General features: G+C 31.7%; 3 protein-coding genes across 5 annotated transcripts; 2 read left to right on the top strand and 1 right to left on the bottom strand.

The window, feature by feature from the left end:
• The first annotated feature begins 1,512 nt into the window (after window positions 1-1,512).
• Socs44A (Suppressor of Cytokine Signaling at 44A) lies at window positions 1,513-10,953 on the top strand. The gene is made up of 4 exons (XM_074171984.1): window positions 1,513-1,966; window positions 4,352-4,474; window positions 8,588-8,814; window positions 9,841-10,953. Exons 1-4 carry the CDS (start codon window positions 1,643-1,645, stop codon window positions 10,202-10,204), a joined length of 1,038 nt encoding a protein of 345 aa, XP_074028085.1. The 5' UTR covers window positions 1,513-1,642; the 3' UTR covers window positions 10,205-10,953.
• Window positions 10,954-13,738: 2,785 nt separating this feature from the next.
• Window positions 13,739-21,310, bottom strand: LOC111512319 (ubiquinone biosynthesis protein COQ9, mitochondrial). 2 transcript variants are annotated; one of them, XM_023168440.2, is made up of 5 exons: window positions 21,068-21,264; window positions 16,432-16,721; window positions 15,202-15,414; window positions 14,079-14,288; window positions 13,739-13,891 (listed from the first exon to the last, which is right to left on the bottom strand). In XM_023168440.2, exons 1-5 carry the CDS (start codon window positions 21,120-21,122, stop codon window positions 13,856-13,858), a joined length of 804 nt encoding a protein of 267 aa, XP_023024208.1. In that variant the 5' UTR covers window positions 21,123-21,264; the 3' UTR covers window positions 13,739-13,855. The 2 variants fall into 2 exon arrangements, with proteins under 2 accessions (XP_023024208.1, XP_023024201.2); XM_023168433.2 differs by lacking the exons at window positions 13,739-13,891; window positions 14,079-14,288; window positions 15,202-15,414; window positions 16,432-16,721 and adding an exon at window positions 19,155-20,942 and having other exon boundaries at window positions 21,068-21,310.
• Window positions 21,311-22,892: 1,582 nt separating this feature from the next.
• Window positions 22,893-25,127, top strand: LOC111512349 (GPI mannosyltransferase 1). Of its 2 annotated transcripts, XM_023168465.2 has the most exons (3): window positions 22,894-23,199; window positions 23,254-23,560; window positions 23,618-25,127. In XM_023168465.2, exon 3 carries the CDS (start codon window positions 23,771-23,773, stop codon window positions 24,974-24,976), a length of 1,206 nt encoding a protein of 401 aa, XP_023024233.2. In that variant the 5' UTR covers window positions 22,894-23,199; window positions 23,254-23,560; window positions 23,618-23,770; the 3' UTR covers window positions 24,977-25,127. The 2 variants fall into 2 exon arrangements, with proteins under 2 accessions (XP_023024241.1, XP_023024233.2); XM_023168473.2 differs by having other exon boundaries at window positions 22,893-23,199; window positions 23,254-23,912.

Genomic DNA, 25,127 nt, shown 5'->3' with positions numbered 1-25,127 from the left:
TGAATTTTTGAATTAGGAATGTTTACATGATGGAATGGCACTGGATGGAACCTGTATAAAATCATCAGGAGTACGCATCTCCTTCTCTGCATGGTCCACGACCGTGAGAGAGCAGAAATCAGAGTATTTCTCTTTAGGGCAACTGCCAGAGTGGCTGATGAACTCAGTTTAAATTTCGACACTGATCAAGGTGATAACAACTCTGTCACCAAGTTGGAACCCGTGCAGCAAAAGGTCCATATAAAAGGCGCAGAGATCACTTCACTCCTGCGGCAACATAAGGATAAGCTGATGCATGAGGTTTCCTTCAACAATATTAAAGACCTCAGCTTATCAAAGCGCCTGACCTTCGCTTACATCAGGTCGAGTAGACACCGAAGGGTTCATCATGGCCTACCAGGATGGTGTCTTCAGCACCTTGGTCTAGTCGTGTGATGGGTGTAGAGGTTCCAGATACCAGGTGCAGGGCCTATCACAAGGCACCTGCAACCTTATTGCACTTGCTGTCAGCATGTCCAGCATATGTAGTCTCAGCCTATATTTATCAACATAATGCAGCCCTAAGAGTGCTTTATTGCCACCTACGGCACTTTTACGGTATTGACAAGACACCGGTGTTGCCCTACGCTTCAGAGGATATTGAATCCATTGTGGGGAACAAGAAATGCCGCATTCATTGGAATCATTAGTTCTCTACCCTCAGGCTCATGTAAGCTAATGAGCCTGATGTAGTTCTTCTCGACCGTCAGATAATTGTCGTGTAGTTTTTCTCCTGACCAGACGACTATCTTCCGAAAAGAGGTGGAAATGGATAAAATATTGAGATTTTCTTATCGAACTCCACAGAATCTATCCAGACCACTCTGACAAAATGATTGATTTGATTATTGGAATCCTTGATGTAATGATGCCCTCTCGACTCTCGGATCTTAAGATCCTGTCGGCTTGCCATACTAAGCTTTGACTTATGCAGAAGGCTGTCATTCTTGGGTTACTGAATTTGCTTAGGAAACTTGATTCTCGGATTCAATGATCACTTACCTCTGGTGTTGAGAGTGGTCATTGGCTGATAATGCACCCTCCTGAATGTATCGGAGCTTCGGGGATTAGGGCACGACTAGCTCAACCTTGAAGAAAAATAATAATAATGATGTATTTTATTGAGGGGAAAAAATATCGGTACCTATCAAGGGGCAGAATTCAATAGAACAGACGATACAGAGATTTATGAAATAAACGGTCCTTTTTCCTCCATCCGAACTATATCATAATTATGAGTTTTGTGATTTATCTTCTGCTAGGTGACACAGTGACACTAGTGGCCAGTGGCAAGATGACAAATATGATTCGTCTACTGTGCCCTGAGTGCTTAATTTCTTTTCCTTAGACAAGTCTAAGTTCTTTTCTTTATGCGACAAGACTGAAAAAATTGAAGAAGAAAAGAAGAAGACAAGTGTAATCGAAGGGGAAAGTGAACTGAAGTTGAATAGTATTCAGAGATCACAACAACTTGTCATAGTATTTAGTATTTGTTTTATGTCAAGGTGTATCTCTGTGTATACAACAAGACTATTTTATTTGAGGAACAGTTTTCCTCTTGTATTTTTAATGTTCTGGAATAAATCATTTACCCATTCGAAAAATGTCCAATTCAAACAATAACAAGACCAAAAACTGGTTGTCTCGACTAATGAGAATTCCAAGGAGATCTTTGGAAAACTTGGAAAATAGCAATGACCAGGAAAGACCCATAGTTTACCGTAGGGGTGTCTCTGTGTATAATGGTGATAGTTCAAGTCATCAACCTAGAACTTTGAATAGTTTCAGAAGGAGTATCATGAAAATGCATACACGCATGAAAAATGCTTTTAGGCATAATAATTCTAATTCTAACACCACCAGACATACACTACCAATTCTACCGATTACAAACAATTTAGCGTCACCCTCTCACTCGCAAATAAGGGTGAGTATCGAATTTACTTCAATTTGAAATGGATACTTCATATCATTTATCTATAACTATGTTAATATTCAGTCTGTTACCCAATTATGTGCAGTTGATGTGCTTCTAAGAAATAGATGGAAATTTGACATTAATTTCTTTATAAAAATATTGAGAAAATTAATATTTCCTATATGAAATTCAAAAAATTCACCCCTCTCTTGGAATGTAAATGTCTGTCCTTGATATAACCATCAGAGTTATGAAAAAAAATGATAATTTCAGAATTATTTATTGTCATTGTCAGTTCATCAATATCTTCTTTTCTCTGTTAGTGATAAATTTCATTATATAATTTTACATCCATTTAGTCTAATGGTTTGTCTGGAGAATCTTGACAGCTGCAATACGAAGAATATGGAAAACGTCATTGAAATATGTCATATCTTGGATGAAAGTATTCTTCATTTTTCTCTATTGATTTCTGCCAATTCTTCACTAATTTCTTGATAATTTTATAAGGATAAATGAATGATGATTAGTTCACTAGGAATTCAGAAAATTCTTGATTAGATAAAAGAGTGATGATAATGGTTTTATTCTGTGGTTTTCTTTTGTGGTTAAACATGTCATTAAAGTTTCTCATGAATGAATTGTCGATTTAGGTTTATTTTTAAAATTTCAATAAGAAAGTCACTTCTATTTTTAGTTATTGTAATAAATGTAAATGTATTTTCGATGCAGTCAGCAAATATTATCTTAAAAAATTGGTAAGTTTTCTTGAAACCTCAAATTGGATATAATTTTATCAGTCGTTCCTGATATCGCATCATGCTTTTAATAATAATAATAATACTTTATTTCCGTGTAGACAATATACATTGTATAGGAATAGTCAATAAAAGAAATAAAAATAAAGATAAAAACATAGTATAAGAAAAATGAACATTTAGCAAACCAAACTTATCTAAACAATGTTTCAACTGTTGAAAAAAAACAGTTTGCTTTCTCTCTAGGAGGTATAACTTCAGAAAAAGAAGACATTTATTGGAAAAACCGTAATGCTCTAATTTATGTGAAAGAATATCGTAAAACTCATAGTCAGAAGCCTTCGTTAGGTCAAAGAAGATACTAACAATGTATTCTTCATTTTCGAATCCCTCTTCAACTGTGGAGATTAGGGTAATAATTGCATCTGTTGTCTAATGTGAATTCGTATTGACAAATGTTAAATACAAAAACAAGCACTTTTCAAGACATGAAGTTTTTGTATTGTTTTTCTGGTGATTGGGAACTGAGCTTGTTTTTGGATTTATTCTAGCCAAAGGTTCCAATTTTACTTTCATTTTGTGGATATTAAATAAATTATTTGACTCAAAAAACCTACTATCCTTTTCTTCAAAGCTTTTTTTAAAGACTGCTCAAAATTGGACTGATAGCAATCAGTTTCAAATTATTGCAACCATTGTTCTTCTTAGGTAGGAGTAGAAGTTTAAAGGCTTCCGGTAATACTGAAAACTTTAAACAGAGATTCAAATGTTTAGTGAGTAGAACTGCAATATTATTTCTTATGCATTTCAGAATTTGACAGTTCATGTAATATACATCACTGCATTGTTAATTTTTCAGCTGATACATAATATCTCCAATTTCTATGAGAAAAATTAATTCAAGGTAAAAACAATCTCCCTTTCAATATCAGATCTGTTAAAATCTGTTTTTCTTTCAATCATAGTAGTCAACATTACTGTCAGGAAGTTCATTACCTCACTCCATATAGTCATTATAACTATTGTATAATAGTACTTATTTCCTACTATCAAATCGATTGTTTGAAGGTGATTGACAATGTTTCGTGATGAATTTCACAAGTTCGGACTTCCATTGTCTACTATATAAAATTATTTGAAATCCCTGAAACAAGTAAAAAAGAATAATTAAAAAAGAATAGTTGAAAATAACAATTGTATTAAGCAACAATAAACCTGAAATGAAATGATAGTGAAATAACCTACAAGTAAAATATAATAATTGAATAAATAAAAATTAAAGGAATGAGAAAATAAAATAATCAAAAAATAAAAAAGTGTAGAGATTCCAAGTCACGTTAGTTCACGACGTTTCGATTGTTGGTATCTACAATCGTCTTTGGGTGATCACCTGAAGACGATTGTAGATACCAACAATCGGGTGATCACCCGAAGACGATTGTAGATACCAACAATCGAAACGTCGTGAACTAACGTGACTTGGAATCTCTACACTTTTTTATTTTTTTATTATTTTCTTTTTTCATTCCTTTAATTTTTATTTATTCAATTATTATATTTTTACTTGACGGTTATTTCACTATCATTTCATTTCAGGTTTATTGTTGCTAAATCAAATCGATCGTTCTGTTGCCAGATAACTCTTGGGTCACCAGCCAAACATTCAGAAAACATCTATAGTTTGGAACCTACCAAGAAAGTATCAACTTCACCACAACTTGGGAATTCCATTCCAAGGGTATCATCAAGGACAAATTCAGTAAGTGAAAATGGACATGAAATCACACAGTATTTATTTTCTCTGAAATTTAGTCGTAAAAATAATTTATAATCCAGGACTGCTGCTGAGAAAATTGCATTTTGACTACTGTTCCTCAGTCTTATATTTTTTCAACTCAAATTAACTGTTTCGACTACCGAAATTGCAGAATCGTTGCTACAGAAATTGCAGAGTGCTATTCATTACAGTGGTTTTCTGTTATCACAAAGACTGTTAAGCTTACAATAATATTCATATTTGAAATTCCTAATAATCCAGCCCCTTATTATTTTCAAGAATATAGCACATTCGACATTGAAATTCATTCCTATTCCACCAGAAATGGATCAAATAATTTCATTCGAGTGCAAAACAAGCAGGCTTCAATGAATTCTTTGTTTTTTCGAAGGCTTTAATGAATTCAACAAGCTACCTGATGGAATAAAAAATAGTTAACCACTCACAGTTTTCAAAAAAATAATTAGAGATTATAATAGCATCAGGTAACCATTTTATTCATTGTTATGTTTAGATCAAGTTTCAAAATTGAATTTGATTGTCAAGGGTCAGTAAATGTAATTTTTTTTCGTAGTTTTTAGTATATTTGCTATATATATGAATATGCGCGTAAATATGTTTCTGTATTAGAATACCCTATTTAAATGAATACATTCTTCTTCGTCTATAGGTTTTTCCAAATAAATATTATTTTTGTAATTGCCCTCTATCTTCTCATGCTTCTTTTAATCCGGCGAACGGTTGTTGAGGTGAAAAATCAGTCGTTGAAGTGTAGTGGGATTATTTTGTGGGCTAGACACATCTAGATTGCTAATTTCTTTGTTGTCAACAAACTGCAAGAACTCCAGCAATTGTGGTAGCTGTTTTTTAAATTCAGTTGACGAAAATCCTGAAATAATTTGAATAACGCCCATTTTCTAGTATGGACGATTATGCATGAATATTTATTATATTCCTATCACATTCAAGGGGTTCAGGCTCTACTTCCTTGAGACTTCTCCTTTTAAGTGAATTTCTGCAAATGGTTTCTTCAAAAAGTTACCGAAAATCCTTCATTTGACAGGGAAATTTTATTCACTGACCAAGATAGTTTTACTGAAAACAGGATGGAAAATGTTTGTAATAATCATTTTTGGGCTGAGGAAAATCCACGTAATCGTGGAATCTCATCAGAAGGGGCAGTTCTCATTTAATGTCCGGGCTGTAATTATTGGAGATTTACCTAATAGGACTTTTTTTAATAACGCTTTTTCAATGGACATACTTATCGCCGATTTCTTGAAGATAATTTTCCAATTCTGACGAATGTTTCTATTTCAATGCGAAATCCCATGTGGTTTATGCACGATGATGCACCTATTCATTTTAGTGCTCAGGCATGCGAATATTTAAATCAAAACTTTCATAACCGCTGGATAGGTCAGAGGAATAGTCATGGCCAGCTAGATTTCCAGACTTGAACAGTCCTGACTTTTTTTGGGGATATATCAAGACTCTGGTGTACAGTCGACAAATTCAAACTGGAATGTTCCAAGGAGTATGTGAGTCAATGAAATGGAGAGCTGAATCTTGCATACTCACAGGAGGCGGTCATTTTCAACAGTTGATTTGATTTTGGTATTTTTTGTTTATGATAGTTTTGTTTTTGAAAATAAAAAATGTATTTTTATGAGTACTATTACAAAAAGTAAATAATTAAAATAATTAAAAATAGTATAAAAATTAAAAATAAAAACTTATAAAAATCTCAAAACTCATTAATATAGTTTATTTTTTGATTGTCACTATAAAGAGTTTTACAAAAACCGTGACCCTTATTTTGCTATACACTTTCTCAAGCGTAAAATGATGATCATTTTACACTTGATAGAGCTATTGTATAGCGAAATGTGTCGCGGTTTTTGTAAGGAAAAAATTTATCTTCATGCGTAATTTGCATGTACCAAAATTGAAAAACAACAAAACAGTTTCAGACATATAAGGGAAATTTTTTTTTTCTTAAATTTCAACATCCTGTACCTATTTCAGAAATGAAGCGATTGCAGACCTATGTTCATATGAAAAATTTTTAATAAAATGATCCAAGGATTATCACCCTTCACGATCACCATTCAATTATGAAACACTCTGTATATCAAGTGTTATATATATATATATATATATATATATATATATATATATATATATATATATATATATACATACATACACATACATACACACATATACACGTATACATAAATAAACATACACACATATAAACACACATACATATATAGAAAAGACGTGTATATAAATTCCTTAATAAAAATATGGAACAGGCGTCGAAGATAAGACTAAATAATAGTAAAAGGAAAAAAAATAAGTAAAATCAGTGCTCATCGGAAATCATCTTCCAGCAATTCATCACAACTATAGTAACATTTTTGCAGCAGCAATTTCTTTACTCTACCATGAAACACTTTATCAGAGGTAATTTGTTTGATCTGCTCTTGTAATTTATTATACAGATTTATGGCATTATACAAAGGGGACTTTTTATATTTCGTTGACTTATGACTTGGAATACGCAAAACATCACCATGACGTGTGTTGTAACTGTGCATCGTTGCGTTTGTTTCTAGTTCATGGATGTTAGATCTATCAAATCCTATACATTTAAGAATGTATATGGAGGGAACCGATAATAATTTTGATCTTTGCACAGTATATTATTTTCCGCCAAATAATGCGTAATCCTGTTTGCTACTATTTTCTCAAATAATTTAGATAGTGAGCAGAGCAAAGAGATTTGCCTATAATTTTCTACTACCAAGCGATCACCTTTTTTGAAAAGAGGCATTACCAATGCCTTTTTGAATTCTTCGGGAAAGTATCCTTGCAAAAAAGACTGATTAAATAAATAACTCAAAGGGGTAATCACTACATCGATTATTTTTTTATTGTTTGTATTGACAACTCAACCAATCCAGTAGACTTTTTATTTTTTAATATTTTTAGTGAGCTTAGTACCTCTGATTCACTCATAGGATCATTTTGGAAAGGATGAATTATATGGTGATTCCTTGAGACTGTACAAGGCAGTGACATATTTTGACCAAAGTTTTTTTCAGTTTCAAATTTGGCAGCATTTGAGAAATTGTAAGCAAACAATTCTGTTATTTCATTTAGGTCTGTAATTTCTTGATCATTTTTAAATATACTGATAATTTTGTTCGATGATCTACTCTTCCTTCCTAGTTCATTATTTATAATGTTCCATGTTGCTTTGATCTTATTGTCTGCATTCAGGATTTTGTTGATGAAATAATTGATTTTAGCCTCTTTCAAGTTTTTTTATGTTCTTTTAAACTGTTTTGATATAAAGTTAAACTTCTGGCATCTACTTCGTTAGAAGCTTTGATATTTCGAAACATTTCTCTCAAATTTTTTTCCTTGTGGATAATATCATTTGTAACCCAGGATTTAGAATGATTTTTTACAGTGCCTCACTGGCTTTATGTTTCACTACTGCTGATTTGTCATTATGCCAGAGGCAATTCCAATAAGAACGAATCCAAGCCCACCACCGAAGGAATAAAACCGGTGACCCGAATCATTTTTTTAAGGACAAAACAAAAGTACTACAGGAAAATCCTCAAGGCGCTCCAAGAGCGGTGCCTGTGCGAAAGTAGCGTTCCACGTTGGATGTGAATCGCTAGAGATGAAATTCATTTGAAAAATTCACATTGTTCTTTAGAAAGTTTATTCCACATAAACGCAGTTCTCCAAATGAAAAAGTTCTTGAACAGTGAAGTTGAGGTGTACTGAGTTGAACCTTAAATTGATGAGCAACCACAGTCCGTCGCGTATTTCTCGTATGTACCGCTCTTGGTGGATTTAAATGTGCCACTTGAACACTTCCCGAGAGAGTATCTATAGAAGGATAATTATAATAATGACTTCTGCAGTTGAAGACGAAACACGGCCTACAAACTCAGAAAGTAGCTTGCACAGATAAAAAATACCTTGTTACATGATATAATAGGTCCGATTTATATTTGAAACCATTAAAAGGTGATTCATTTGAAACAATTGAAAAATTCTACTTTCTAGGTTCTACAAGAAGAAAGTATAGATCCCGCTCCTTTAATACCACCCAGAAGAAGGTACTATCCTCAACTGACAGCCGATGATCAAAGTAGCAGAGTCCCCAAGAATGAAATTGCAAACCTTTCAAATTTTTATTGGTACTGGGGACCAATATCAAGGTCACAGGCGGAAGAAAGGCTCAAAAGCTCACCAGATGGGGCTTTTCTTGTCAGAGACTCTACATCAGATAGGTAAAAATAATTTCTGCAAATTGAACAGTTTTATAAATTTATTTATCATTTAACTAACTTAAAAAAAAAACGGAAAAAGGTAATGAAATGTTATACAATATGCATAGCAATATTAAAAGTGAATCAACAGACCTTCATTTATCCGTGATGATAATTATACAATTTTCACACAAAATGTTATTAAAAATCGCATTTTGCTACACAGTAGCTTCATCGGTTGGACCAGTCCAACTGATGATTTAGCTTTGTTTATTTTTTATATTGTGTAAGGTTATAATCCCAAAAAACAGTAAGAAACATTGACTCCTCAAAAAAAAATCTTTCAAGAAATAATGATAATGTAATGCTGTATTATCATTCATTCGTTGTGGAATTGGCCGCGGTGGTAGTGCGCCCGACTCACGATCGGAAGATCGTGGGTTCGATTCGATATATATATATATATATATATATATATATATATATATATATATATATATATATATATATATATATATATATATATATATATATATATATTAGTGATGCAACTAATTTTCCTTTATTTTGAGTATTTCAATATTAAATTCTACAAAAAGGATTTGAAGCTTTATATCTTCTATTAATTATCTGCGAGCGCTTTCGACAGTTGTTAGTACTGTCATTTTCTAGGCACCCTCAAACTGACAGTTTGTAAACATCATTACTATTTTAAATTTGAAAGTCTTGAACATTCAGTTTTTATTTATGTAATGGAATAGGAGATGTAATCTCTATCTTGCCACGCTACCCCTTTCCAAACCGGATAAACCTGAAATCGGATAAAATCATTGAATAGATTTATTTCAATTATTATCTATTCTTTACCTCGGATACACAATAGTAAACAAGGCCTATAGTTATAAATATAGATAATCATAACAGCAGTAACAGATCATAACAATAACATCTATCTAAAATCTTCGGATATTCATCAAAAATAAAATATTCCGAAAAATCGTTGATCCTGAAACAGTTACTTTTCACAATATAAACTTACTTTTTTAGGTACCTTTTCACTATGAGTTTTCGAAGTCTTGGAAAAATTCTTCATACAAGAATTGAATTCAGCAAATCTGGTTACAGTCTTTTCGACCAAATTGGGTATAACAGCGTCTCTGAGCTTGTTGAAGACGCAATAGTCCGATCACAAAACAGTGTTTATTGTTATACCAGGTATGATCGAGATGAAGTACGTCCGAATTTTCCAGTGAGGCTCACTCTGCCAGTTTCGAGATATGATAAAGTACCCACTTTGAAATATCTCTCCCGATTCATCATACGACAGTCTGTGATTATCAACGATATGGATAAGTTACCATTGCCTGTTTCATTGATTGCATATTTACAAGAAGAAGGACCTTATTTTTAAAGAATATAAAATAGTTAAGTGTCATTTACTTTCTTTTTCTGTTTCAAGTTGGGGCAGTTTTTTCATGTATATGGTTTTTCAGCATGATCTTGTTTTCAATGTTTCTTCGGTAAATGACTAGAAGTGAGACATTATTCAAATCACTTCATTCTTTGGAATTACAGAATTTTCTCTGAGAGAAAACAAAAAGGTTCAAGTTTTAAACAAAAGGTATTAGCACATTAAATTTTTCCCATTTGAGTTTTTGAAGTTAAGTTTGTTGTTCCTGATAAGAATAATAGAATATTCTTTTTTGAGAATATAAATTATGATTTGTTTTATTCTCATAGTCAATATTGGAATATTACAATTAATCCCTTTTGATTTTAAAAAAATTGCACATATTTAACTCAAAAACTGTTTTGAATCTACCATAGTATAGTTCAAACTGCCCCAAAAAACACTGACATCAAAGACAGATTGATCAAAATTGCCCTGTTTTATTGATACCTATATACAGATAGGTAACTGCTTTCCATTTGAATTTTCTTATTTATATTTATGTATTATATACAAAAGTGCACTTAATAGCTTTAAATAAAGGATCTTTAAAGAAGAATGGTAAGTATATTATATAGGATTATAACTAATTGTTTATTTAGAAACCAAAATTATTTTGTTGTTCATTATTTTTTTTTATTTGAATTTATTACTGTTACGTTTTGTTTTGGAGACCAATTTGATTTTGAAGTAAATTTAATTACATGTGATTGTATTCTTTATTTTCGGAATATTGATACTAATTAGTCTTGTTCAACTTGCATAGTAAAACATCAAAAGTGACATCAGAGAAAGGATCAGAATTGAGAATACAAGTGAGTTTTTCAATTAAATTCATGTTTGTCTTGGTCAAACATTTTATCTAATGCTTTCATGCAATTGTTCCATTGTTTATTGGTTAAAGTTTATTGAAATAGAACTTGTAGAAAATTTAAATTATTGGCAATAATTCGCATAAGAGGTTCCTTCGAAAAATGACGTTAATATTTAGTATTATGCATAAGTCATAAATCCAGTATTTGTGAGTCCTTAACAGACTTGATTCATGGTGGATCCAAATTTTCATAAAGTTATTTGATGAAATTAGTCAATATTTGATGAAATTAGTCAATATTTGATGAAAGTTCATTATGCACTTATTTAAGAACAATTGTGTGATTTTCATTTTTTCAAATTGCACATATTCCACTTTACAATAACTTCTTCAGGTACCTGAGGAAGCTTCAGTTGCCTCAAACTGTTTTATTTTTTATTTCATATTCCTGGTTATGATGCTAAAAATTTCATGAAATAAATTGATAGTAAAACACATTTTTGAGAACAAGTTTTTATTTACTAGCTTTGAAAAGATGAAAATAAATTTTGAATCCAATCAAACCAATCAATTTGTTACATTATACAATTTATGATATAAAATCTAGTCGCGAGATTTATACTTTAAGAGTATATTTTTCTTAGAATTGCTTCTGTCAAGATCAAGATACATTTGAATTCTTAATTGAATAGAACTGGCCGATTCTTGATGAAAATCCACATTAAAACTAATTAATACAATTTATTGTACGATTTTCACTATAAATTTTCTGATGGTATTATACATAAAAAAGTTTTTAACACAGGGAAATAAATTAGATGTTTTAATTCGGAACAAGCCACTGAAGAAAAATACCAAAGACAATGAACTATTTTAACAACATAAGTTCTTTGACAAATTTGTCAATCTCACGAACGCCAGTTTCACATAACATGAAACTTGTCTATTAGAAAAAGATCTCAATAACCATATTAAACCCAAAATAAATTCGAGAAATTTAGAAGTTTTACGAATTGATACAGATATCGCGTTGATGGGGACATGTTACGCCAATAAACATTTCTGCAAAACTTTTAAAATCTGAAAAGAAGCATAAAGGTAGGTTCAATCCGGAATTGAAACTAGTTGAATTTATAAAAGAGAAATCGGCAGAAAATATCATTGTTTTCACGCGAGCTGATAAAGTCAAAACGGTCATAGCAATGAACAAAGAAGAATATGTAGAGAATACTTTAGACTTTCTAAATGCTGGCATGTATGATCCCACACATTTAAATTAGAAAGAAGTCAAGGAAACTTTGAAAAATATTCATTGTGACATGAATGAAACCGAAAAATTCCAATCGTTAGTCATGAACCTACAACCACCTAAACTTTATTCGTTGATTAAATTACACAAAGATAACTACCCGATTAGACCAGTAGTTTCATTTGTCACAGCTCCTTCAGTTAAAATGTCCGAGAAAATTGCAATTATTCAAAACCACACCAATTTTAAATCAAAATTCAGTTTGAGAAATTCATACCATTTGTTTATAGTGAAAATTGTACAATAAATTTTATTAATTAGTTTTATTGTGTTCTTGTTTCTACACTAGAACCGGTATAGTACATTTATTTATATAATGTAATGAACTGATGGGTTCAAGGTGATTAAAGATTTTCTTCTTATTAGTGCCGATAAATAAAAGATTCTACTTGAGAATGTTTTCTTACTATTAATTTATTTTTAGTTATCACCGGAAATGTTCCTTAGTATGTTTATTTCATTCAATGCATCATTGTTGCATGGTTGGTCTATACAACATTTATTCAAGCACCACCAAACTATCCTTAGCTTTTTCAGAGTTATTACTCTTTAAAATTGGTATGAGGACAATCTTATTTCCTGTCATTTTAATTTTTTTCCTCTTGAACCCTTCAATTTAATATCTATATCATGGGGTCGTAAAAAACAAAGTGGCATGATGTTTAATTCCCGTATCGTTTCTGAAACCTTTTCACTTGATATCCATACCATTAGCTTGACAATTTAGCGACAATTCCCTGGGCAGTGTTTTCAGAAATTTTGAGGAATGTACTTTTACTAGTGTAGAAAATTAAAAAAGCTATTTAAAATTAGAAGCTCAACTAGATATAGTAGAATCAAAAGTCATTGTCCAGGTAGTCCACTCTGGTTTGAATAGATGAAACGCTGAACATATCATTTTCATTTGTACAAGTACTTAGAGAAGGAGTAGGATATATATTTTCAATGGACACTTCCGTGTTGAAATTTTCACCGGTTGATGCATATGTTGTGAAACGAAATTTTCCATTCCTTCACAGAACAAACCATATACGATTTTATTCTTGATGACCTTCATGACCTGTTCTTCATTTTGATACCACATGACTGGGAAATCCTTCAGAGAATTTTTACATATTCACTGTTATGAATTATAAACACATTTTAGGAAAGTGTTGAAAAAGACTTAATTAAAAAAAGAACAATAAACGGCTATTTTGTAGAATCATATTCATAAAAACTTATACAAAAGTTATGTAAATATTAGAGACTATGTTGCTAAGAAAATCGTTGAATGATATATAAAAAATAAATGTATTAGAAATGTATAGTTATTCCACTTGTTAAAAGTATATATAGATTTGTGATAAAAGGTTTTGAATAAAAAGAGATCTTTTTCATTGTCTATTTTTTATTAGGTATATTGTATATTATATTTAATAATAACACAGCTGAATACAAGCTATCTATTAATACCTCATAGTTTCGTTGGTGAAGTGAAAATATAGTACTACCTATTCCAGTTAAGCCCAAGTATATTACGAGCCTGAAAAGAAAACAGATTCAATTGAAATAATTGATGATGGTTTGGTTATCCAACTAATATCAAATGTTTTTAATGGGAAAGGGAGCAAAAACGACATTTGATATTAATGATGATATTGACTTTCTTTGATTTCAAGCAATGGGAAATTCAAAATAAAATATGACATTTCTTCAGAGCAGTAACTTACTGTAATAAACACAGACTGTACTGTTTCCTTGGCAGATTGACTAGTGACCTCGGACTTGCACAATAAATCATGTAACTGCACTGCTTCTCCTAGACGGCGGTTCAAAAAAGTCCATGTGTTTAGGAATTCATCTGACTTATCCTGAATCATGTACAGTTCTGTAGCTTTATAAACTCCAGCAATTCCTATCCTCCTCAGATACCAGTTGAACTACCCAGAAAAAAAATACAAATAAAGCCTTTCAAAAATTGAGAAGACTTTAAATAGTTTTTATTGAGGAACTTTTAGCTTGGGTGAAAATAAGCAGATAAATAATAGAAATTTCAGTGTCAGCGCCACACAATCCTTGGTAGCAACGTTGTTGAAACAGCAAAGATAGCTTCTCAGAAAAACTATTTTGAAGTAGAAAGATGTAGTAGTCTCCGCCACTTTGAATATTTCATAAAGCTCAAATTACACCTTTATTGGAATAGAGGTTACAATAAAAGGATCTCCCCCCAAACGTACTCGAAGGATGTTCTAGGACACTATTCAAAAAAGATCAAATCAAACACAAGCACAAGGTACAATTGGTGTGATATCTACTCCAGTGACAGAACAAAAAACATATTTGGAGCAACATTACAATCTTTCAAAATTAATTGTTTAATTAATTGTTTTTGTGTATACATATTTTTTTATTTCCGTTTAATTTTATTGTTTTACAAAAATTGAAATTGAAAACTGCAAAAAAGAGTTTTCTGTCGATGAATAAAAAAATTATGTAGTTTAAAAATCTCTCTGAAATTAACCTGAATATACTAAATGAAGTGTTATTGAATGACAGATGTCAACTTAAAAATTGTGATACTTTTGTTTATAAGGAAAGTATTTACTTGTATGAATAATGCTCAAAAATATTTGGTTATTGACTATTTGTGTCAAATCAGGAATACACAACATTCATTCCAAATAATCGAAAGTATTCCTCCAAGCTGTTTCTGCTCATTAAAAAGATATTGCTGATTCAAAATGACTTGACGAATCATTTATTACATTTCTATATTCATGTCAATATTGATTCTCAATACAACAAGAATATATGGAATGTTGAAAATTTTGACTATGTAATTATAGAACTTACGTCAACTGATCTATCACCAGCATAATAACAAATGTCATCTACCATGGTCAAGAGTGTTGCTAAAGAATTTGGTACATTTGGTGGCATTGACATAATTGCTATTGCTTGTGGCCATTTGCTAATATAGGGTTGTATCATTTTCAAGCGGGCCTGAATGGCTTTCTCTGCAAACTCTCCTGGTAGTATAGGATTTTCTTTACATTCCTCCTGAATCTAAAAAAATATTTAATACAAAATACAGGTTACAAAATATGATTGTTTTAGTTGGTTTCCGGGTTTTGCTGTGGTTTTCTTTGATTACAATCTACAAACGTTTCAACTGCAACTGCGGAGGTCAGTTTCGGTGACGTGCTTGAAGTACTCTCCTTGACATATCAAAAAGAGTACTTCGACCAAGCCACTGAAGATTACTGCTGCAGTTGCAGTTGAAATCTTTGGAAATTGTAACCAAATAAGACCACGCCAAAACCTGGAAACTAACCAAAACATTGACTTCAGCCGTGAAAGCCTACATTCCCATAAAAGTATTATTACACATTGTTGCTTTCCCAGTAACAGTAACCTAAGCACGCTATGTTTTTTAAATTTTCTACACTTTTTCAGGATATTTTAGTGTTGCTGATACGATTATTGAAATAGTATTGCAGTTTCTATTTCAACCACATTAATATAATTTCTTCAGTAACTAATATAAAAAATATGTAGATTGGAACTTAGCTTTTTAAGTTGTTTTCTTCATTTATCAATGAAGATGATGCTACGCCTTTCTAAGGCTTCAAAGACCGTTGATTAGTAAATTCAAGTAATTTTGAATTCAAATAGTATCTAAAATGGGCAACTTTTTCTTTAATTAAGTGGCTTCGGATTTTTCCATGCTGGCCCTATTTATTTTGAACGTATTGTATATCTCGTCTTCTCATCAACTCTATACAAATAAAACTTAACCAGATAATTAATAAAGGGAAGTTGATTTCAAAATATTTCAGGATGTAGCAAATATTGTTGTATTTCAACTATGTTTTTATGCTACTTTTTTATATCTTAGTAACTTATTATGAATGTTGATTGCATATCTGATAGTTTTATATTTAGTTTTTCCTCATTTTTAATGACATATAAAACTTTATCAAAAACAAAACTTGAACTTTTCATCATTTCTCACAAGTATCAAAAATATTTAATTAAGAATGACACTGAAAAATTTTCGGATAGCCAATAAATAAAATTTACCTTTTTCAAGATGTCTACTAATTTTGAATTTGAACTAGTTTGAAAATAGTGTACTAGATCCGCTCCACCTCTGGTAAACATTCCGTGGCTGATTCCAGGGTAACCAATACATTCGGCTCCATTGCTTATAGCTTCTTTGGACCATCCTAGCTCAGGTACAAAAGGAAGAGATGCTGCTAATATTTTATTTCTAATTTCATCTTCATATGTTGGTCCATTACATTCTTTGGTGCTGGAGGAATCTGTAGAGCTCAAACGAGTTACTTGCCATACTATTAGCTTGGAGGTACCTAAATGAAATAGAATTGAGAATCAAGTTTTCCAATTTTCGAAATTAATAGACTCAATCTTTTCAATACATCATGGTACTGATGTTACGCTGGAGTCTCACACTATTTTAATAATCAATTAAGTTTGTGATGTAAGAAAATTCCATTGTTTGCTTGATTATAAACATATATTCGTTCATAAGAGTTTATAAGAAAAATCTTCATTCACAACAATATGCATTCGACAATATTTTTGTCAAAATTCATAACCAGAAGTTCAGTTGATGAAGTAAATTCATTAAACTATTTTTGATTCATGTGTGATGTGGTTGTGTAACATAATTCTTAGATTCCGTTAATCCTGATTGGATGAAATACATTTACATCAAACTTTTTTTCATTTCAGTCAATTTGAACCTATGTATTCCGTTATCAACTGCTTGAAGGTCTAGTTGATATTTTAATTAAAATTTTATTCTTCAATTCTTGAGGTAGGTTATCCAGTTTTGGGCCACAATGGAACATGAATCTGTTTAATAATTTTTTCGTTAGAGAGGAATTGAATTATTTGAATTTTCAACAGCCCTATTTCTTATTGTCATCAGTTTTATACTTGTTGATGTTCGCTATCTTGATATGAACAACATGTTGAAAATGTCTAACCTTAGTACCAGTTACTTTCGGATTTTTGTATACAAAGACTGAAGATGGTGAAAAATTAGTTCTTTCTCTTATTTTTTGCATAAGACCAAAACATCCTGTTAGTTTTTATAGAATTTTTCAATTATGTATTGTGGCCATTCAAATTGTTTCATCATGTATTTCAAATGGCTTCTCTCAGCTTGATTTGAGGTCATCATCTGACGAATGTTTCAGTTTTCTATGTTCTTTTCTTTTCATCAAATATTATTTTACCTCCTCAGTAAATCATATTGAATATTCATTCCAAATCATCAATACAAAGTGTACTGTTTCTGTTGGTTTGCCGTGGTTTGAACTATCTATTATCCCAATCATTAATCTGTTCCTCTTTTTTTCATGATATTTGTGCAAACCTTTGCAAATTTATTAATGCTGGATTCAAAAATATATCATCAAGTCGCGTTTCTGTACCAATAATTATATCATGCATTTAGATTTCAATACTCAGTTTCAAAGCTCACAACTTTGTTCTCAAACTTCCTTAATATTATTAATCATATAATTCAATCATCTTGCATGAATCAAAATTAAAAAGTAAAAACTAAGCATAATGAAGATCAGCCAAAAATTTCACTAATTAACAATGCTACAGTTAGGTTTATGTGAGTTGTTATTTGCATCATTCTTTATCAATTTTTCAACTCCACAGACCTTCATGCTCCATTTACGAATGTAAATTTTGTGGTAGCAGCCTTCAGAATATTAAGTTTCTATTTACCCAAGTCAAGTTCAAAAAAGGGAATAAGATCTACGATTTTTTGTTACATTCATATATTCTTTTCATTCTTTATACCTCCACTGCATGTGGCCAGTGTGCAGAAACATACAGACTCCAGATCTAAAGGTTTAGGAACTTCTACTTACACATAACCATAAACGCTCCCAGATACATACCCAACCGGGACATGTACCGGAACCTGGATCTTTGATCCCTGCGACATTCGCAAAAGTTTTTCATAATTAATTTGTATATTACTGAAGTATTTTCCAACGCCAAACCTTTATTTTAACACCTCGACATGTGTTTCGAACACCAAATGATCATCTTCAAGTTTGATCTTTCTGCGTTATTTTAACACCTCGACATGAGTTTCGATCACCAAGTGATCATCTTCAAGTTTGATCCTCCTCCATTATTTCAACACCTCGACACGTGTTTCGATCACCAAGTGATTCTTCAAGTTTGATCTTTTTCTTGAAGATGATCACTTGGTAATCGAAACATGTGTCAAGGTGTTAAAATAATGGTTTGGTGTTGGGAAAAACTCCATGATGCACATAGTTTCTCTTCTGTAGTTTTTGTATCTATTTTTGAACTTCCTTTCCTCCTAGTTATCATGTCATCCTTGTTTGCTATTTCTTTTCATTTGCCCTTCCTCCTCACTTTTCATACATTGTAATATATCGTAAAAATTCTAGATTTCTTTCTCCGTTAGGTTTTTGTCCATATATCCATCTAATTTACTTCTGAGTATGTCAATTGTACTCTTGTAATTAAGTGCTAAAAAGGGATTTGAGAAGCACCTCAACCTACCCACATTGTTTGTGCCTTTTTTACATCTGATATTCTTTTATGTAGTACTCTTTATTACTTTTACTTCTTTTGAAAATCTAATATATTACCTATCTAGAAGAATAGCGAGAGATAGGGAACTTGAAACTTTATTACCTTGATTAATTTTTTGAAGTTTATTACGCATAATTTTAAAACTTTTTCTTCAGCGATTATTTTAGAGGAGGCAAATAAAAATATTTATCGAATTCATACATTATTTATTCAACATTAATTTGAAAATTTACATATAACAATCATCTTTTGCATTCAATACACTCGATAAGCCTACTCAGAAGGTTGTCAATGAGGTCAAAAGCAGTTAATGAGGATTTAAAAACATTCAACTTCTCTTGAGCAGTCATTTCTAATAAATTTTGGCCAGAAACAATTACAGAAACTTCACTTGTTTTCATTTTGGGTGTTACCTCTTCCTGAATTTCCTTAATTTTAAGTTGATAGTGGGCCCTTGAAAGCTCAATTCCTCTTCTCAACGGCCTGAAGTAAATATCTTCAAGTTGTCCAAAATAATCCCAAATTTTTGTTACATTGTGTTTATCCCTCAAAGCTAAATAAAGAAGTAAATTGAGAGATGCCATGATTTGATCAAACAGTTCTATCAAATCACTCTCTTCTTTTTTGTGCAAATAACAGAACTTCCTAAGTATAGATAGAAGTTTTTGACCCTTTAGAAAATCTGAGAAATTATTTTCATTGTTCATAAATTCTTCAGATAAAAGATTTTTATATTGGGTTATGGTATACCCTATAAGACCTGAATGGTTTAATTCAGATATCAGATTGTAAACTATCAAGTAAAATCCTTTAACTTCAAATGAGAAAAGATACATTTTGTAAGTATTTAATGCAGACTTTCTCAAAAAGTCATGCTCATTGAAGACAATGATTTTAGCCAAATTCTTGCAAAACTCTCTGTGATCATCACAATCCAAGAGAGAATACGACAGTTTTGAAAATTTAACATGCTGCAGCAAGGTAACAGATAACTTGAGACCCTTTTCAATTAGGATTTGGTGTTCTTCATTCAAAAGTGTGGATACAAGATGCAAGCTACTTTGAAAAAAATATATAGAACTATACACCTTAGGTACTCTTTCAATTAAAATATATTCCGTATAGACCAAATAAAATAAAGTTGCAATGCCCAATGTATTCAAATTGAGGAGTTCTACATTTTCTTTTGAAAGACGCAAATTCAGTAATGATAAGGGATCACTTGAAATTTGAAATATTTTCATAATAATTCTCTCCCCTAAGACTCTTGCCCTACTTTTAATACCATCAAAAACTTCCGTATCCAAAAAAACAAGTGGTTTTGCTAAGAGACGAATCAAATATTTCCTAATAACTCCCATTCGACCTTCAACATCTTCAACTACAGAAATTGTTTCAAGCAGGTTATCAAAGAAATGCACCACCTCTTGGCATAATATACTAATTCTAATAGTTTTTTCATCACAGTCTAAACATAGTTTTTCTTTCCCAACCAAACCTCTGCTATCAGGTCCTTCACATTTTGACAGATATGACTGTACTGCATTAAACCCCCAAGCAAAGGAAATCAATTTTCTTGAACTAATACGAACTAACACTTTCTTCAAAGGTTTCAGTAATGTCATGAATTTTATGTCATCAGTACATTCTTCAATTTCTTCTATGAGTTGCAACAGGACTTCTTCAGGATTTGACTGATCTGCTATGATGTCTACTAATTGTTCACAACATATAAACACTTTTTCATTATCTTTTTCGCACTGACTCGTTAAATATTCTGTAATGATTGGTATTAGGTCCCATGAGCTATTTTTAACATTGGAACTGTTTTCAATATTATGAAATAAATCTATAACATCACTTGTTTTACCATCTTTCAAAAGTGTCTGAACACTTTTCACAAAAATGCCATCACTATTTTCCTCCATTCTTTTATTTCCTGGATTTCAGTAGGTATCACCGAACTTCAATGTCTGTAAAGAGATTGTCGATTTCGAAGATATGCATTGATAGTTTCAAATATCTTAGGAAAAATGAGTAATAATAAATACTGACTGGGTTTTATGATTTGTTAGGTTAGAACAATTAGTAAACTTACTTCGCAAATTGAATCTTCTCAACATTATTGAAGCGGCAAAAGCTATTAATACCATGTATACCTGGTTCTATGACGAAATTACTTAAGTTTAAAATTTATTACATTTTATATCTCACAATCAGTAGGCAATAATAGCCATATAGCCAATTGAAAGATTGAACATTAAACCACAGACCACAAAATATTGATTAGACAATAGACATTAGACTGTGATCATACCATGATAATATCAAAGTATAATAGAAAGCTAAAGGCCATTAACTAGCCGTGACGTCACTTACATATATTTCACCTGTGGATCACAAATGTCTTGGCCACTGCGTCACAGCACCGTGTGAAACATTAAATCCCAAAATTTTCACAATGGAAATATGCAACTGTGAAATATCGTTATATCTGACGTTAATGTATGAGTGACGCATGCCAAAACATGAATCTCTTCATCATGTTTCAGTTGTTGGAGTCAATACCGTCTATTCAATGCCTAGTCCATATTATGACCTCACTGACTGATTGAACCATAGAAACTAGAATCATATGCTTCCTCTTGAAGATAATCACTTGGTGATCGAAACACGTGTCAAGGTGTTAAAAAAAAATTACGATTTGGTGTTGTGAAAAAACTCCAGTAATATTCATTAATACACTAAAGGTTCGAAACAGTGCATCATAAATATAGTGACGTAATAATAATTACGAACTGGCAATTGAAGAGAGGTTCTGACTACAACAATTAAAGAAATGAAGTTTCGCGACCTGGCCTTTACGTCACTCATACAGTTAACATCAGATACGTCACGATGTTATACGTGTTGCATATTAAGAGCCACCGGTAGACAGCTGTTTCAGCCTACTGGGCATCGTCAGTACCGGGCAGGTGGTCCTCAATTGAAGACAAAATGTGAATAACCAAGAAAAGTACTTAATAAAAATAACTGCGTAAACGCAAGCGAGACATAAGTGGAACCACCTACTGATGGTATATTATATATTTTCACGGACAAAGTATGATGGGTTGTTTTTCCGAGTTTCATTCCGTGCTGTGTGTTTTTGATTCTCGAAAAGATTATGTTCTGGCTAAATGCGCCGCACGGAAGCAGCAGCCAAGATAACCTAGAGATGTTTCGGCCAAAGTCCATGTTCCATGTTTAACTAACCATATAAAGGGTGTTTTCTGGCTTTTAATCGTATTCGGGCGTCTATTAAAAAACGATTCGTAGCTACGCATTAATAATGAGATTTGCCAGAATAGAATGATTAAATTTGTGTCAGATGTAAAATTCAATAATAAAAACAAACTTCAATTTTCTCTTAAGTCAATTATTGTATATCCTTACAACGTATTTGATGAAAAGTTTTCAGCACTTTATAAACTATAACTCAGAGTAATAATGATCCAAATAAAGCAGAAACTGACAATGACGTAACATAATGTCAAATTTAGTTTCAATTCAATATTGTCTTTTGTTACTCTGAGTTCAATACAATACCAATCTCACACCAATTATGATGAATACGTTTCAAACATCGACATAACCTTATGTCGGTGGTTTCAAATCATAGTTGATGTGACGTCATCGTTTCAACGCCAGAATGAATGTGTTTGAATCAGACGAATACGTTTTGAATACGTGAGCGCCAGAAAACGCCTAGAAGTATTTATGTGTGTAAGCAGTTTTTCAGTAGACAGTAGAACCACCAAACGATGATTTTAAAAACACCAAACCACATTTTCAGTTACTTTAGGAACATATCTTCAACTGACATAGTCGATAATTAGAAACATTCACTTTAAAAATTGCTGATAGTTTTACATCAACCGCGAATAGGACAAACTCCAATCGAAAACGGCTCTTATGGATAATAAATGTATAATTTCAAATTGGCCGCGGAAAATTTTTAGCTGACTATTGGATAATATGACTGTTGGTCACCCTAGTACAAACAGGGGTACAAGTCATAAACTACTTACTCTTGGAGTAAGTGGTTTGTGGTACAAGTACGACTAGTACCGGGGGAAGGTGTAGAAAACAAAATTAATGATAGGAAACTATTAACAACTATATATATATATATATATCTAAAAAAAATAGGTCAGATTTTGATGTCCATAGTGTAGGTGTGCTTGAAAGGTAAAGTTCCTTTGCTATAATAATTATTAATTACATAATGGTTTTTATTTCAAGAAAATGAAAATCAAGAATCAACTTTTCATTGCTGATAAGGGAACGATTTGAGTTTTTTGTCTGTGGTGGTGTAGACAAAAATAAATAAAACCAAAAAAAGGTACAATGAAAGATATTGGGGAGAGACTAAGGCTCAAGGACAAACGTTTCATTTATAGATACCCTAGACTAGTTGTGGGAACATTTACAACAACTGCATTATTAATTTTTTTTTCAAAGCCCATTTACGACATTTGCTTTAGCAGAGAGGTGATAGATATAGAAGAACTAAGAAGAACTCATATTTCCAGATTAACTAAAAATTGAGGTATGGAATCGGTAAATAAAGCAAGACAACGCTACAGACAGTATCCCGTTATTTTAGCAAAATGCAGCAGTGAGGCCTCAAAATATGCAACATGTGTTTTGAAAACAGACAATATACGTATGAATGACTGTAGTGAAGAATTTGTACGGTTCAAAAGTTGCTTACAGAAAACTGCCAGAACATTGAATACTAGAATATAGAACTCCAATTATGTTTCCTTTATTCAAAAGAATTGTATGTATTAGCTACAAGAAGCATTTGCTCATATCCTTGATTATTAGATTGATACTGATTTCTTATGGAATACATCACGATCAGATTTCAGAAGTAAAATATACTGACATTGATTACAAAGTATTTACAGATGCTTCACGCCACATTGTAAATGGGAATTCACCATATGACCGCCATACATTCAGATACAGCCCTTTTATAGCAATATTTCTTATTCCAAATCTTACCATACACCACAGTTTTGGTAAAGTTATATTTTCACTGGTAGATATTATTGTTGGTCTCTTAATTCGTATCATAGTTAAGTACAATCTGAAGGAGTATGATTGTTACAAGCTAAGATATTTCAAGAGACTTTCAATTAGAGATGAGTCTCAGTTGACAGAAACTAACCAGAAATTTGACAGAAAAATGAAGGAGAAAATGAAAAAGTCTAGAAAACAAGGAATGAACATCATGGGTACTGATATACTATCTGCAGATGATGTGAATGTTAATGCTAACATAGCTATGATATTTTGGCTGTATAATCCTTTGACAATTGCAATCGGAACTAGAGGAAATTGCGATTCAATAGCAGGTTTTCTTGTTTTATTGAGCCTTTATTTTCTTCAGTGTAGGCAATATCCTTTTTTTGCTGGTTTGATTCATGGTGTTTCTATACACTTCCGGTTGTATCCAATAATGTACAGTCTTACTTTTTTCATGTTTCTGAGTGAATATTCTTTTTATTCTATTGAGGACCGTAAAGAGAAATGTTCAATAGAAAATATTTCAGGTAAACAATTAAAAAATGTTGAATCGATTCCAACCTCTTTCTCAACTAATAATGAAATAGTGGCTGATGGTGGAAATACTGTGAATAGGAAGACAATATTTAGGAAGGAATATTTACACTATTTAGTGCCAAATTCAGACCAACTAAAGTTAATATTTGGGTGCATTTCATCTTTGTCTATCCTAACTTGGTTTTTTTATCAGTTATTTGGTTACAAATTTGTTTTTGAAACATATGTTTACCATCTGGTGCGTAAAGATACAAGGCACAATTTTTCTTTATTTTTTTATCTGCAATATCTTACTGCATGGGTAAAAAATATTGGCATTTGGCAAAAAGTTTTGACAGTATTGCCCCAAATTATCCTAATTCTTGTTTTTTTCAGTTCGATATGGATTGAATAGATTTTCTTTGAATTTTGCCATACTTACACAGACAATAGTAATGGTTATTTACAACAGTGTATTAACATCCCAATATTTCGTATGGATAATGACAATTTTGCCTTTGTGTCTATGGCAAGTAAAAATGTCTATTAAAATGGCCTTTTTCTTG

Source organism: Leptinotarsa decemlineata, unplaced genomic scaffold (genome assembly GCF_025532065.1).
Source record: "Leptinotarsa decemlineata unplaced genomic scaffold, Ldec_3_MD MMD2_tig00000035_RagTag_RagTag, whole genome shotgun sequence".
Taxonomy (NCBI): Eukaryota; Metazoa; Arthropoda; class Insecta; order Coleoptera; family Chrysomelidae; genus Leptinotarsa; species Leptinotarsa decemlineata.
Note: the sequence above shows the minus strand (reverse complement) of the source record. Positions and strands in the feature narration are given on the sequence as shown.